This window comes from Gymnoscopelus microlampas (assembly GCF_963454915.1).
Source record: "Gymnoscopelus microlampas genome assembly, chromosome: 12".
Lineage (NCBI taxonomy): Eukaryota > Metazoa > Chordata > Actinopteri > Myctophiformes > Myctophidae > Gymnoscopelus > Gymnoscopelus microlampas.
In genome coordinates this window covers 30,878,988-30,895,725 of record NC_139949.1, presented here as the reverse complement: position 1 = coordinate 30,895,725, position 16,738 = coordinate 30,878,988, and the positions used below count along the sequence as shown (strand labels likewise).

Genomic DNA, 16,738 nt, shown 5'->3' with positions numbered 1-16,738 from the left:
CTCCGGCACTGTTGGCTTGATCGCAGCGAAACTGTGCACACTAGTGATGAGCGGGTCGACCCGTAACCCGCGGCGCGGGTGGGTCGAGTCAGAATTTCAGAGGCAATTATGCGGGCTGTGGGTCAGCGGGTCAGCCGCTCTCACACGCAAAAAAAAATAAAAAATGATCACATGCTCTTGTTTTGTCTTTATTCCTAATAAGAATAAGAATAATAACAATAAAACAGTTTGAATACACTTGGGGATTATTTTCTAACCATGATTTTACAGAATAAAAAAAAAATCGCGGGTCGCGGGGCGGGTTGAGCCATAGATTTATATATGGGTTCGCGGGGCGGGTTGAGGCGGGTTGGGTTCCGTCGCGGGGCGGGGCGGGCCGAGTCATGAAAAAACCCGACCCGCTCATCACTAGTGCACACACACTCTCTGGATGCCAATTCAGAACCTTTGCTGCAAATCTTTCTCATGGGCCTTTTATAGCACCACCAGGAGGCCGATTTGTGCAAAACATATTTTTTGACTACTCCTACAGATTTTGTCCAAAAATCACACAAATCGGTACACAGTATCTCTACAGTCATTAAACGAAACAGGTCTTTCAGATTTTTCATATTCCATTGGCTAAAAATGTCTTCAAAAATTTGCAGGAGTGCTCCGTTTTGAACAAAATGCCTCAAATCATGCACACAGCATGCAATTTCCGTGAAATTTTGCACGCACATTCCCATTAGGCCGAGGAAGAAATACCAATTTTCAAATCAGCCTCATGGTGGCGCTATAACAGGCCGATTCGTGTTTTTACCTATAACTGCACCGATCTGTGTAAACTTTGTATGCACACTCCCTAGAGGTCAAGGAAAAACCTTTGCCCAGCATTTTTCACATCTGCCTTTTATAGCGCCACCAGGAGGCCGACTTATGTAAAACACATTATTTTATACTACTCCTTCCAATTGTATCCAAATTTCATGCACATCGGTACACATGATCTCTATAGTCGTGTGATCAAGACAGATCTGTTTGATTTTTCATATTCCATCCTGATTGTCTAAGATTGACATCTAAAGTTTGCATTATTTTTGCATTTTTGCATTTTATTCTTTTATTGCCTTGCTTTGAACAAAATTCTGCAAATCATGAACGCACCGTCCGATTGCGGTCAAACTTTGCACACACATTCACACTATGTTGAGGAACAAATGCCACCCTTTTAACATTGGCCTGTTATAGCGCCACCAGCAGGTCTAATTTATCAAAACAAATGTTTTTAACAAAATGCCTCAAATCATGAATGCAGTGTCCGATTGTCGTGCAAGGCCTAAGAAGAAATGGCACCCTTTTCAAATTGGCCTATTATAGTGCCACCAGGAGGTTACAATAGCCTACCTGACCTGGCGGAGACCAAGGGGAAAGTCTTGGATATTTACGATGAGGCCGACACGGAAGCTTATAAATGGCCAGAGTGGCGCTGTTTTACCCTGCGCCGACCTGCGGTGTCAGATAGAATTTATTTTAACGCAAGTGAATGGGTTTTTTGACAAACTTTAGACTAGATTTTCTTACCGTAATAAAAATTGTCATAAATTCTATATGCTTCCAGTCGCTAGTTTAAAGTCTGCTTTCAATCATTAGGATATGCGTTTTGCTAAATTATGGTCCCATTTATTTTAAAATTGACGATAAAGTAGGCTATTCTCAAAAAAAAATTGGCCCTGAAAATTCCATACTAAACCAAATGCATAGGAGGATGTACTGTCTTATTTATCAGTTGTGTTGTGATGAATTGCCGCTGGTCAACCATACCATAAAACCCTGATACAATTACCTAGTGAGACAAAACACTATCTGAAGCTGAAAAATGTATACTGTATAAATAAACTGTGTGTTGTTAAGCAAGCATAGGTATTTCTGGATGTTTTCTGAAGAACTACTGTCGGGGATGTTTAATTACGCTCACAGTTGAGCAAATAAAGAGAGAGCACAGGGAATGCATTATTCGCACTGAAGGTTGAGGGGCATTTCTCCTCAGGTATCATGATTCATGGTTACATATAAATGTAAGAAAAATGTAGGTTCCTCCATTTACTAAACTCGGTTAATCATGCTTAAATGGTGAGGCTGCTTATTTAAAATCACCTCCTGCTAAGTTGGATTGTCCCTAATCTGAGAACCACTTGTTGTATGCAGCCCACACATACTGTACTAAAACAACATCGTAGGAGGAAACCAGCAGCAGTGAAAGACAGACAGGGCCAGTAGACTCTTATATGGAAATTTCACCAGGGCTGTGCAGAAGCGCTGGTAAATTCCACCTACACATGCTTTGCATGCTGCAGGAACAAGAGCCCCAGACCATTTTAACAAGAGGCAGGGGAATAGAGCATGCTCTATACAGTCATGTTCTTCAAGTAAGTGAATTTTGTATGCTCTGCAGCAGAAACGTGACAGTGGAAAGTGATCATACTGTCATGTGTACTGTAAACAACTTATACCAAAATGAAAAAATGATACGTGGGGCTTTTGAGGAAAGTGAAAGATTCAATCATTTGGCATGCAAAATAGTAGCTGCAAAGTCAGGATGGTGACATTTCCTTGCTCGAGTTGCATATTACAGCCTTGAAATATAACATGAAAACTTCACCTGGAGTTGTACTTGCTACGTTCATGACATCATCACAGTTCAGTAATCCTTACATTCATCATACATTCCATCATTGTGCCATGTAAAGTACCATTGTGCACATTGAAGCACATGCAAGCACATATTTACAGTACAGTGTAAGCGGTTTCTATATCACAAATAGTTACATACATTTATATCAAAATATTGTAAAACGACATTTAGATAGTAATCACCTTTATGTATAATAAAATAATAATACAATTCATAATACAATTATGAAGTGGACTTAAGTATGAAGTGCCTGCAAGTCTTTGAAAAGCTGCAACTCCAAATTATTCAGTGCATCGCCGGCATGGTTGAACTGCTTATTATTAGTCTATGTAGTTCATAGCTTGTCCTCAAATAATGTTTAGGAAACATTTAGTGAACTGTAGCAGCTTTCCAAGGCAGTGCTGCTTTGTGGGGCACATGATTAAGAGTGTTGTGTAAGACAGGAATATTGTGCCTCACTGCCATCATTGTGGCTTGTCAGTAATGATCACTGTCGCTCTGACATGTAAGCACTTTCTGATGCAGTATTATGGGGGCACAGCACATCCCACTAGCTACAGTAACCAACACAACTAAAGCACAGTTCTGCCATTTCACAGCATCATTATCCACAGCACTGCTGCCTGGACAGCCTAGAAGAGGTGTGGATGGATTAAGTGAGAAATAACAAGATGTCCTCTTCAGACATAATAGTTGACACATACTGTACTGTACTTACATGTGGCTATTTTTGACTGAACAACACCAGTGTCTGCGGTTATTTCAAGTGATTTCTAACAGCCTCTTCTTTAATTGGTACTACGATAGTTTAGATAGAAACAGGATTTTCTCCCCAAAATATTCTAAGCCATTCGTGTGAATGTGACATGGACCGACAATCCTTAGGAACAAACTAAATCCCTAAAAGCAAAGATTCTATTAGGAAAATTCAAATAACAGTAACACTAACACAAGTCACACTGTAAACATCATGCCACGTTATGCCTTAAAGAACAGAGGCTATTTCAAGCTGTCTTCAAGTGGGCCAAAGATCCCCACACCACTTACTCTTCCACGCAAGCAGTGAGAATCCAATCCTGCTTTCTTGAAAGCTTCCTTAATTTAATTCTATGTTCAGACTGACTACATTCAGAACAGAGCACAGTGCAAGCAGGTTTAAAGCCAACGAGTTTGAGGATGGGTTTTATATTATCTTTGTACGGAAAAGACAGTGTGCATGAATGTGCATCGTGTAATCGTGGAGACATGTTGGCATGTTTTCAAATATTCTGGGATGCTATCATCTTGTGATTACTTCGTTGGACATTACTAGTGGTGCCTTAGCCCTAAACGTATCCCATTATCTCCCTGTGTGTTGTTATCTTTTTTTTAATTTTTAATTTAGAGTAGCCAATCATTTTTTTACTGCCTTTTTCTCCACAATTTAGTCTTTATGCCAATTAATTCCCCCCCCACACACATTTCTGTGTTGTCATGTCACTGCTGTTTTATCCTACTGACTCACCTGGCAGGGAGGAGCCCCCACCGGGAGGACATAGATCTTTCGTCCTACTCCTCCTGCCCAACACTCCCTGCTGACAGTCCCAGCCCGTAGGAATATACATGCAATGACCGATATCCCCCCTCCCCGCCCGGCTTCCCTCCCCCGAACACGGGCCAATTGTGTTCGCATAGACGCCCGACAAAGCCGGCTGCACCACGGGTGTTGTTAACCTTTGTACCACATCTTGGAGCTTCATTGTGTAGTTATAGGACAGATATTCATGTTTTGACCATGGTAATGCATTCATTATCAGGGTATTGACAGAAGTCTTGGCCTTGTGAAACCCCTGCTTGACTTGAGAGGTGGAATTCAAATATCAAACACTGTACAACAGCAATCTTGGAAAGGCCCACAGTTGAACCCTGAGGCAGCTTAACAGCAGTGGTACAATTTCATAAGCCGTCACACACTGAGCATAGATGTCTCTGTTCCAACCAAGCGACAGTTAATCAGTGGTGCTGGAAATGTTCAGCGCTCTCTCCAGTGTGGTATTAAAGTAATACTGGAGCTTTACTGTGCCTCAAGAGAAACTGGAAACTAGCTTGAAAACGCGTTATAATGAAATTTGAGGAAAGGGACATCTATTTCTGTGATGAGCAATGTTGTTGTTAGCTATGTAAAATACAGTATAAGAGGTCAGTAAGAAAATTCATTATGTGTTTTTTGAGAATGCCTGTACCACTCTGTGATAAAGCATCTCTGCTACACTGTCAATATACTGCTACAGTACATTGCACAGTGCAGTGTTATGAGACCTTAACGCATTTGCTAATTATTCTTCAATTTATCCAACATGTAATGGGTAGATTTTTTTCAACACTTACACATCTGAATGCCTAAACGAATTACGTCTATAACCACAGGTCTACCAGAAAAAACACTTAATGGACTTTGTACAAGCTGTGAAATTGCCAATACAATCTTATTCATTTTCCATTGCCTGTCGTTACTTCAATTTGAAACTTTTAATAGAACAACGCCTCAGCTTAATTCCACATTGACTAGATTAATAGTCAGTCCAGTCGAAGGACTGTGCTGGAGCCTTTTTCTCCACCCACTCTCCCCTGTTTTGACCCCAGCCTTAATGGACGACATTACGACCTTCCCATCTCTGCATCTATGCGCACAAACCCTCCTAGCCTGGGGCAAGGTGTCTCACATCAACCCATGTACAGTAGTTCCAGTTGAGTCACAGATTGGTGACATACTGTAGTGAACAACTCATCAGCCGTCTTTGACCAAGACAGGGAAGATGTACAGTATGCTCTACAATACAATTAGCCCAAGCATTCTATTTACAATGAACGAATATAATACAATGACTGTTCAAGCCAGTAATCTCTGCTATTTGATATTTTGTTGCCATTTGTAATGTAAAGCTCACTGTATTGTAGTTACAGTATGACAAGCTCTGGAATAAAGTATACATTTGCATTTAGTGAGGTATAGATGATTTGTCCATACTCAAACGAACAGGAACTGCACACTTCACTGCTGGACTGAGTCCTTCCTGCTATTGACCCATGCTGTCAATATCACAGTCAATGCCATCACGGATCTGCAACAATCGTTACATAGTGACCCAATCAGAGGAGAGTATGCGGTGTCCTCCTTTACTCTGCTCACAATCCATACGGGCTACGCTAGACATAAATGAAAAAGTTGGTTGAATACATTATGACTTCCTGTCTTTTAAATGATTGATGTATGCTCTGCTTTCTGTTGTTGGAGACAAAGAGGAAATCGTTTGACCCATTCAATCCGGGAACGCATCTCTGTCAATTCAGATTTCTTTGGCTATTCAAAAAGCTCATTTTTTTTTGAATAGCTCATAGCGCTGCACTTGGCGCAGCGCTATGAGCTTGTAGATCTGCTATTTTTGAAACATTTAGAAAATTGTGAAAATCTTTGAATAAGCATTTTTTTAAGAAAAGAAATTGCTTCTGGGGGGGGGGGGGGGGATCTTGTATATCTACTATTTTTTAATAGCCAAAGAAACCTAAATTGACAGAAATGTGTTCCCAGATTGAATGGGTTAATGAAAAGTCCATCCTCTGCTCAGTAGCTCCAATGTCAAAACTGGATGTTCCAATCCATAGATAGAATGAGACATGCAGTGAACTTATAGTTAAATAGCAACGTGTCATATTCAGATCACTAGATCATCATTAAAGGCATTGACGGCGAATCAGAGATAAACAAACACCGCGCCTCCTGTAGTTCGTTTCCCCGACCACCAAGGGGTGACGCAGGAGGGACTTCCATAGAGCTAAGGGAACTTCTGAAGGGGCCATGCCCAAAATAGGTTGCTTTATTCGGATATAATTCGCGGAACTGCCCGTCCCTGCTGGTTCTCTGAATTTGTATTTTTAAATAGGCTCTTTCATGATAAATTGACCACATATATGAAGTTAAACAACTAAATTCTATCCAAACACTATCTTAACACATCGGGTGCCAGGGTTTTTTCATAACAACTTACCGTGGGTGCCAGCATTCTCCCATTGACTGCGCTTTGCTGTTTGTTGTTTCCGCGTGCGTTACAAGCAAATCCACGCAAAAAAAAGCATCGATTCATGTTCTGCCATGAGCCTGGCTACAGGCTGGAACCATAACATCCCCTCGCGGGTTACAACGGGGGGGGGAATCGCGCATCGCGCATGACCGTTTTTCCCCACAGGAAACAGATTCGGAGATATAGGCGTTTCAAAGTAGGAAATAGACAGGAACCGGATGGGGAAAAAAAAGTGTTTCCGGTGAGCGATCTGGCACTTCCTTCGCAGGATTACAATGGGTGCTCCCAGAGCTGCTCTAGCCCCGCCCGCGCGGAGAAAAACGAAAAAAACAAAAAGACTGAAATCACGGTTCAGACCGTGTTCGGCACCGAAGCTTCGGAACCGCCACTAAGTAAACACACGGTTCAGACCGTGTTTGGCACCCGATGTGTTAAAAGTAAATTCTGTGCCTCAAAAACGAAGTTTGAGAGCGTTTTAAAGCCGAAAGTAAAACGTTCAAACGGACATTTACGACCCGGACAAACATAAACAGTAGGGAAAATACGGATTTCAGAAAGAGGACTGTGTTTCAATGCAGGAAAACACCCCAGCATCCTTATATAGTGGCTGATAGAGGGAAAAAAATGCAATATATATATATATATATATATTTTTTTTTATTTAGGCTTAATGTTGCCTAGGATCCCTTTAATGTTTAGGGCAGTGGTTCTCAACCTGTGGGGCGGGGTCTACTGGTGGGCCGTGATGACATTGCAAGTGGGCCCCCAAATAATTGGCAAAACACAAAAGTTTATGACAGAATACAGAATGTAAGAAGATGTCATGGTATTTTTTTTTCTGTAAAACCTTGAAATATGAGTTTTCATTGTGATACAGATAAATTGGAAGTATGCTACGTTCCATTGATCCAAGCCAGAACACAATTGGTGGATTGATCATTAAAATACACGCTGCCCACCCATCTGACCTCTTAATACGGCAGCCGAAAATTCTTTAAATCTACACTTTCAAGATTTTCAAGTGGGCCCTGATCCAGAAAAGGTTGAGAACCACTGATTTAGGGCATTAAGAATTGTGGACCAAATTTAAAAAATATTTGGTTAGTTCCATTTTTTTATGCAATATTTGGCTTAACAACCGCTAGTCAAAAACTTGTCATAACGGGGACACTTCCTGCACTTTGTCTATGTAAAAACGGGGTAATAGTGAGATGGTTGAGCTCTTTCAATTGTAATGCATCTAACTTAGATGGGAGATGCATTTCTGGCCACGATAAACTCTGACTTAGCAAGAAATAAAATACCGCAACAAAGGATGCAATTTCTTATCCTACAGCAAAAAGTTTCAAAGACCTTCTGATCCTTGTGATACTCACTATACATCCACATGTTCAAGTCCCCAGGATTGTTGGACAATGAAATTACTTTTCCCAATTAATTTGTTGACTACTGGTGGTATTCTAAACCTCTGCGTTAAAATTGAATTACTTTTCTAATAAAAAGATAATACATCAGTGTTCCCTCTAGCGGTTCAAACAGCAGGTACAGTAGCACTCTAAGGAATTAACTTGTGACAGGTATGGGTTTTTGCAAATATGATTGCACTATACCCGTGGCGATTTGTAATCTGGCACATGGGAAGGACTCCAATTATGTTCCTAAAGAAGCGTTTTCTTGAACTAATGTAGATTAAAGGTAGAACTCAAAGTCTCAAACACACAAAGATTGAAAGTATTTCCTATATTTATCTCACAAATGCAATGCTGGATTTGTAAACTCGACTATTTTTGGGATGGTGATTAAGAACACTATTTTTTCTAAACTAAGATATGACAGCAATGTCATTTGAAAAAGAAATATTGCGTTACATTACGTCACCGTAAAAATGTCATAGATGACTAACTTAATAGACTGGCCTCCAAGTACGTTGAGCCTGTTTCATGTATGCAAAATAACCTGGGCAATGTACAGATAGATAAAAACAATTCAGTACATCATAGTACTGACAGCATAGATGTTTTGTGTGTGTGTGTGTGTGTGTGTGTGTGTGTGTGTGTGTGTGTGTGTGTGTGTGTGTGTGTGTGTGTGTGTGTGTGTGTGTGTGTGTGTGTGTGTCCTTCTAACGTGCGCACATTAGAGGGGCTTGGACTTGAGTTACTGCTGTAGCACTGATTTGGCCTTAACACTCTTCCCTCCCCAGACAATATTTAAAATAACAATTAATAAGGGGTACAGGGGCCAAGGAATGCAACAGGAAATGTGGAAAATGCAATATATGCAACAAGCCATAGAAACAGAATGGATTGAACTTGAGATAAAGGAGTCTGTACATTTAACAAATGAGCATTCTAAACAGCTGAGCACTGTAGGAAGTCAACTTTAAGGCTAAAATATAAAACAAGCTACGCAGGACCACCATTTTGTTTTCACAGGTCAATATTGAAGGTCATGGTGCTGTTTATAATAATCCTCCTATAATTCTAGTAACCTCACGGTGGTGGTGGCGGCGGTGTCTTGGTGTCTTGGTGGTTCGGGGGACTCTTGATCAAACTGCGCATGCGTCGTTGCCAGGTTTCGCGAGAGAAACAACCAGCAAGGTCTATGAAAACGAGGCCAAACCAAACGAACCCTATAACACCAACATTGGCCCTAAAGCGCTTACAATTGGCGGACATGGCAACACCGACGCGGACGCAACACCATAGACCCCGCCCACTCTCTACGTAAACACTCCAGATTTTTTCCCCCACACACGATGCACATTAGCTCCATAAAGAACGGTTCTATGTCGTTCTCTTCCACGATCGGGCGAACGTCCGCCAAGGCTCCGCTGTTTACCCTTTTGTATACATCGTATCCCAAAACTAATGGTAGATTCTAAACCGCACGGATGTTTAAGGTTTGGTCGGCTGCATAATATTTTAGGTCGCCAGCGAAACTACCCGTTTAAATCACTTATTTAGTCAGCCTGTGGCCATGTTTCCCATTGGAGCCAAACCGGGAGCAGTACTGCGCATATAACGGCTCCGCCTGTTATATGCGCGGGTGTGTTCTGTGCCTCCACGACAGGATGTGCATCCGTTTGTGTGTACACACGACTGACTACACCAGTGGTTCTCAAACTTTTGCATGTCAAGGACCCCCAAATTGACACTTATTAGCCCGCGGACCCCCATTTGAAAAGATAAGCCAGGGACCCCAATAAGAGAAGGTTTATACGGCTTTCTAGCAGTGATTCTCAACCATTTTAATGTCAAGTACCCCCAGTTTGACATGTATTAGGCTACGGACCCCCATTTCATGGCATTTATACCTGGGGCCCCGTACCCCACTTTCAGAACCAATGGACTACACAGTACAAACTCACTTTCGATCCCTGATAAACTCTCTGTTCTCAGCGTATAAGCCAAACTGCACACTTTAGGTGCTCATATTCCCCAACGGGTATGGTCTAGTAATAATAATAATAATAAAGGCCTTAAATGATTCAAACAGGGGAAACTACTTTTCAGCTTGACCCAGCTGATGTGGTCATATTTAGCACAGGGGAGCAATTAGGGGATAATAATCCCATTTGTGGACACCTCAACCCATGGCCGGGGATAGGAGTCGAACGCTTGACCTTCTGACTCACAGGCTGCCACACTACAAATTGAGCTAGAGCTTTGGCCACCCTGGTGTCTGTTGATGAGCATACACTCACTGTCATGAACCATGCCCCACAAGTTTGTGAGCTTGTAGATTGGCTATTTTCACAAGGAAATATGTCATACATTTAAAATAAATACCCTCAAAGTAGCATTTCATGTTATCTTTATAAAGTGTGCATGCATTAATTAATACGGTCAAGTTTTGCGTATGGCAATATAAATGAGCCTGCATAAGGTAAGGCTTGTGACCTACAGACAGTGATGCTATCACCTGAACTACTGCTACCCCCGAACTGTAAAGAGAGAAGAGGAACCTATGCAGCTATAAAATGAACATTGGAAACAGCTTAGCAGTATACTGAGGGATATGGGTATTGTAGTCTCTTTCCTATACAATATTCATTGGCCCCTGGAGGCTTCATTTTTTCACATACAAATTTCTCTTCAACTGGGATTTTTGATCATCCATATATTGTGGGTAGAACGTTTCACGCAAATCCCATAAAAAATCCCAGGCGGTGTAAGGATTTAAGTGTTTTTCAAACTGCTCAAAATGGCGGAAAATCTAAGCGCGGAGCTTACTGGTCAAAGAGACAGATGCATGTGTTCCTCGTGAGTCAAGGCACATGTGTAAGCAAGTTGCATGGCTTTAGGCCAAACAAGGCATGACTTATGCCTGTTCAAAGTTCAAACGATTGCTATAGCACCCCCCTTTGGCCAATTGGAGTAAGATTGGTTTCAGCGCTGTTTGGAATAACCCTCTCCCATACTGCAAAGTTTAATAAAAATGTGACTCTGCATTCATGCAGCTAGGGGCAGAAGAATAATTTTCATAAAACTAAAATAATCATTGGCTCATAAAAGCTTTTTAAGAAGAAAGAAATTCATTACGATTTTTGGTCGACATAATGTCCAAAGTTCATGTGTAGAACGTTTCGTGCACATTAATAAAAAATCTCTGGAAGAAATAGATTTGAACAGTTTTTCATATAATTCGAAATGGTGGGAGATCTAAAGTTCAGAGGTCATAGGTCAAAGTGACACATTTGTTCCGCATAAGGAGACGCATATGTGTATTGAAGTTTTATTGCGGTCGGTCAAACGGTTCATGAGCTATGCCTGTTCAAAGTTTGCATTTTTCAATTGATTGCTATAGCGCCACCCTTTGGCCAATGGTAGTGGGTTTCCTGTCTTCGCTATTTGACATAGCCCTCTACCCTATTGCTGAGTTTCGTAAAAACATGGTTGGTGGTTGATGGTTAGGCTAATACTGCTATTATGCGGAAAAATGGCGGAAGAATAAAACCAAGGAAAACAATAGGGGACCACGGAACTATGTGCTTGGCCCCCTAAATATGATAATTATGTTCACTGACATGGTTAAGTAAGTTAAAATATATTAGCTTCTGGGGGGAAACTAGGCCAATATGCAACATTAAGCTACAACCTAACATACCTCTTCAGATCAAATCTTCATTACAATGAAGACAAATGTGAACTTAAAAATAAACAACCAAGATGGAAATAGGCTACAAAGATAGCCTCTATGCATACTGCATTATCATTTGAACTGTATGAAGAAGCTGACACACTCTGGCTGTGGAGCAATGTATGTTTGTGTCTAATAAGTTTAGCAGTTCCATATACCATATTAGCATTTTTCTCCCTACCCTGAATCACTCATGCTAACATGTCCTTGAGCAAAGCAATAAACTCCCTCCTCCTGCTTGATGACCATGGCAGTGGGACACTCATTGCCAAGGAGGGAAATTACCATCAGCCACCACCTAAATTATGGTGAATTATGTCTAGTGCCTGATGTGCAGCCATTTGGAAAGTGGTAAAATATTTGGATTCAACAACCACTCTGAGGACAGTTTTGCATTCCCAAACCGTCCACAGGTGTGTGTGTGTGTGTGTGTGTGTGTGTGTGTGTGTGTGTGTGTGTGTGTGTGTGTGTGTGTGTGTGTGTGTGTGTGTGTGTGTGTGTGTGTGTGTGTGTGTGTGTGTGTTCATGAGAGAGAGAGAGAGAGAGAGAGAGAGAGAGAGAGAGAGAGAGAGAGGGTTGATAGAGGAACTATCCATGGTACTACACTAGTGGTTTTTGCTACACAGGAACTATCCAAGGAACCATCTCCTTCCCCTGATGACCAGTTTAATCAATTTCCCTGGTTAAAGAACGAAGTACACTGGCATTGCACATTACAGAATAGAGCTACTTTCAAAAGTCAAAAACATAGGACAACCTTCACAATATGCCCTTAGTTTAGAACAAAATACAGAAAAAGAAAAACAGCAATCAACTTCAGAAAAATCTAGATAATAATAAGCATACTGTGTGGTAGGCTAGCTGGCTCTATGGCTGAATCCCAAATACAGTTTGGGGCAACAAGAGGTTTACATGAAGTTGTTTATTGAATAAAAACACATTTATAAAATGGCATAAGTGTGTCATGATACTCACAAGCATGTGTGACAGAAAAACTGTTTGAGGATTCAAGGTTGTCGACATTGTAATTGAGATGGAACGGTTTCTCCGTGACATTCTGGTTTGTGTTATATAGTTGGACAGCAAACCTGAAGGCGCTGTGCTCCTGCACTGTAGAGCGCATGAAGAGTCCACCTGTACATGAAAGAATACATGATCATGTCAAATTATTGCAAAATCTACGCTGCTTAAGATAAATAACAACCTGTCTTTTTCATGCCACTGTGTTTCTTTTGAGATCATGCAACACATTAGCCTATAGTATACGTATCGTCAGCGGCTATAATAGAAAACATGCAAGTGAAGACAATCTTAGCTAACAGCCCCACTGCAGAGGCTGAAAAACTTCTGTACCGATATGCATTATTATGTTTTTGATTATTTCAACTTCAGGGCCATTTCTACCCAACCCCACAAAGGAGCGCAGAAGTAGCTTATAGGCTAACCTTTCAGTGTAAGTAAACTTGACAAAGAATTATTATGCAAATAAACCGTGATCGTGCGACGTGAAACCGACACTTGTACAAACATACCCGGTTTAGACTAATAAAAAAATATGCAAGTCAGAGAAGGAGAGTAAACTTACCAATATTGATTTGATTTGGAAATCCGGCAAACGATTTCCCAGAAAAATACAATAAGAAAAGGACGGTCGCTCTTGCGCGATACCACATCTTCTCCGACAACTGAAATCAACTCCTTGGACGGACGTGATCAAGATCAGGGAAAATCATGAACACAGGCTGATGCGCCAAAGAAATTCCTCAAGATGTGTCCGCTCTCTCACTGTGTGCACCGACCCACTGCAAATGTGTCAATGCATGACAACTACACCCGCCAATTATCTGCCGCTAAGAGAAAAAGGCACTGATTTATCTCAAAGATGGTGGTGGAGCGAGAAGCTGGTCTTATTGTGAATGAGGATCATCCAATTGGGCCAGCAATGCATGGGGACGTTTATCAAACTTGATCTGACGTTGGATTAGAAGAGCAACCTCCGTCCTCACGTCACTGCAGAGTTGTGCTGCATGTGTGTGAAACGGCGCAGCCACTGATCTACTGTTTGGCGGCAGTGCAGTAACAGAACATTGTTCAGTTAAGTAGCCTAGTAGTGAATGCAGTATGTGATTTATATACATTTTGGTTACGTTTTTTTGGCCTGTATCCGATCATAAATTAATAAACCTCACATCCAGCCCATTATTCTTATGAATTATAGCTAACTCTAATAAACAATTTCAACCCCATTTGAAACAGCACAATAGCCTATAGGCTATATACATATATATATATATACACTATATATATATATATATATAGAGAGAGAGAGAGAGAGAGAGAGAGAGAGAGAGAGAGAGAGAGAGAGAGAGAGAGAGAGAGAGAGAGAGAGAGAGAGAGAATATACACACACAGTGTCTTCTCAACTGTATATGACCAAACCTTCCTTAGTTACAGTATCATGTATGGCAGCAGATTTTCATCCATGTTTAAAGATACAATGATGAGTAGCATTCTGCAACTTGTTGCTTGTAAATCGGAAACACAACTCAGAAAGTCCAACAGAAAACATCTCTGACTCATTCTGCACTGACTGGTCATTCCTCTGGAAGATACGCCTTAACTAGTCTAGCATTGATTGGCCAGCTGCCATATCAGCCCAAGAAGTTATAAGGCAGCTGACCAATCAGCACAATCTTATTACCCTCCCAGGCCTTTTATCACTCCTCTTTCCCATGTCAAATAAAGGCTGGTGCAATCTCTGTATATACGTTTTGTTAGACATGGCTGTTTTCTGTGGTCTGTGTGGAGGGGCTGAAATCAAAGCTTCCAGTTAAGAGTGATGTAACCAGTGCAGCAGAATAGGACACACAGTCAGTGTTTATTGATTTGAATCAGGCTGATTTGGCATACAACTATGATCATTTGCAATGTTGTCTGACTGATAGTGCTCCTGCACAATACAGCAAGTGCAACAAAAGTGGTTCAAAATATTGATGGAAGGCATGAAACATTTAGGAAGCACTACCATCTCAAAACCAAACCAGATACCAGAAGATGGCTATGAATCTAACATCATCAATATGTCAGGGAAATTTTGTGCTCCAAAGTGAAGTCTGCAATAGGATAAACTACTAGCAAAATTAATAAACATAGCATTGTACTGACGATAAATTATGCTTGAAATACGTCTTCTTTTTATGAAATCATATATTGTAAAGAATTATGTGATAATGATGTCTGGCTATTAATCACTCTCTTCACTACAGGTTAGTCTGCGGGTGCAGTGAGCTCACAGATGGCAGATGAGGCCACCACTACACAGCTCTATGGCAAACTACAGACAGGTTACTGCAGCCCTGTGCTGCTGCTGTTGCAGGCAGCACTGCATCATGAGCCCCTCTGGTTTCAAACAAGACAAGATCATTCTGGCTGTTGTGAGACTCCAAATCAGGTGGTGGTGAGGTGATCTTGACCAAAGACTCAAAGTCACATTTAGTAAGGTAGTCTTCAGGTTATCTTTAAAGTTATTCTTTGTCCCGAATGGGGGCAAAAAACGATCTGCTTAACCACACAAACTCTACCGTCCCTATTCTGTGGTAAACCTTCAGCAAAAATATCATGTTGTGACGCATTGTGAGCTTGTAGATTGTCTATTTTCAGTGAAGAGATTTGGAGTAGCGGTGGGGAAATGAAGAGGACCAAGTATAGAGCCCTGGGGGATCCAGGTCAACAAAGTATATTGGGTTCAAGTGGCTAAGTAATCTCTCTCTCTCTCTCTCTCTCTCTCTCTCTCTCTCTCTCTCTCTCTCTCTCTCTCTCTCTCTCTCTCTCTCTCTCTCTCTCTCTCTCTCTCTCTCTCTCTCTCTCTCTCTCTCTCTCTCTCTCTCTCTCTCTCTCTCTCTCTCTCTCTCTCTCTCTCTCTCTCTCTCTCTCTCTCTCTCTCTCTCTCTCTCTCTCTCTCTCTCTCTCTCTCTCTCTCTCTCTCATAATGCTCAATTGAGTGTAAATGTCAGCATGCCTTTCCAGCACCTCCTATGGAGTTATTAAGTAAAAATGGCATTTATAAAGTGTTGACCATATGGTGGGTACAATTAATAGCAGGGTGTTGTTCTGGCGTTGCCAGCAAGAGCTTAAATGGCACTGTGATGACAAACCTAAATAGTTAGTGACATAACATCTCTCCAAATGTTTGCCTCGGGTATTGAATGTTGTTGGGATTGAACCACATAATTAGACACAGACTATATTGGACAACCAGATAAATACAAACATTGCAGCACACATACTTAATATTACTTGTCAATACAAATCTGTCAGAGTCTGTGAACTCGGCTCTGCTTTATATTTAGTAATAGCTTGTTATAACCCACAGAATTACGCACACAAGTTGTAAGCCTGAGGGAGTAGAGTGGCCTAAATACAGGCAAATGCGGTGTCCCACAAAGCACCATGAAGCGCATGCACAGAGCTACAGTCAGACACATCAGCCATCTAGAGTAATTAAGTCAGCAAAATCGTTTTTCAACACTCCAGTCTGCCTGCTTTTAATCAGAATCTTTTCAATTCAGTGGAAATCTTGTCAGACAGGCCACATACTAGAAATAGACTTGAATATAATCACTTTTTCATTTATTTCTATGATCATTCATATTATTCTTATTCTTAGTAGTAGTAGTAGTAGTAGTAGTACTGGGTGGTAGCACCTGAAAGTATTGTTTATGACAATGTGTGTCTAATGTTTGGCCATCACTTCCAAATTGGCATGTGGACATTGGCAGGCATACGAATGCTGGATGTGGTTGTGCATTTCACATTTAACTTGACATTAGGGCCAAAGCCTGCTAGGGAAATTGAAAAGTGCACAGAA

The 16,738-nt window shown here is 41.2% G+C and overlaps 1 protein-coding gene across 2 annotated transcripts in view; it reads right to left on the bottom strand.

Moving 5' to 3' along the window:
• gria3a (glutamate receptor, ionotropic, AMPA 3a) overlaps window positions 1-13,730 on the bottom strand; it is a 92,652-nt gene extending 78,922 nt beyond the window's left edge. For both annotated transcript variants that reach the window (XM_084074744.1, XM_084074743.1), the window contains exons 1-2: window positions 13,457-13,730; window positions 12,847-13,005 (exon numbers count right to left, since the gene is read on the bottom strand). In XM_084074744.1, the coding sequence (XP_083930870.1) occupies window positions 12,847-13,005; window positions 13,457-13,544 (247 nt within the window). In that variant the 5' untranslated portion in view covers window positions 13,545-13,730. The remainder of the gene's footprint in view (window positions 1-12,846; window positions 13,006-13,456) is intronic.
• Between the last annotated feature and the right edge of the window lie 3,008 nt (window positions 13,731-16,738).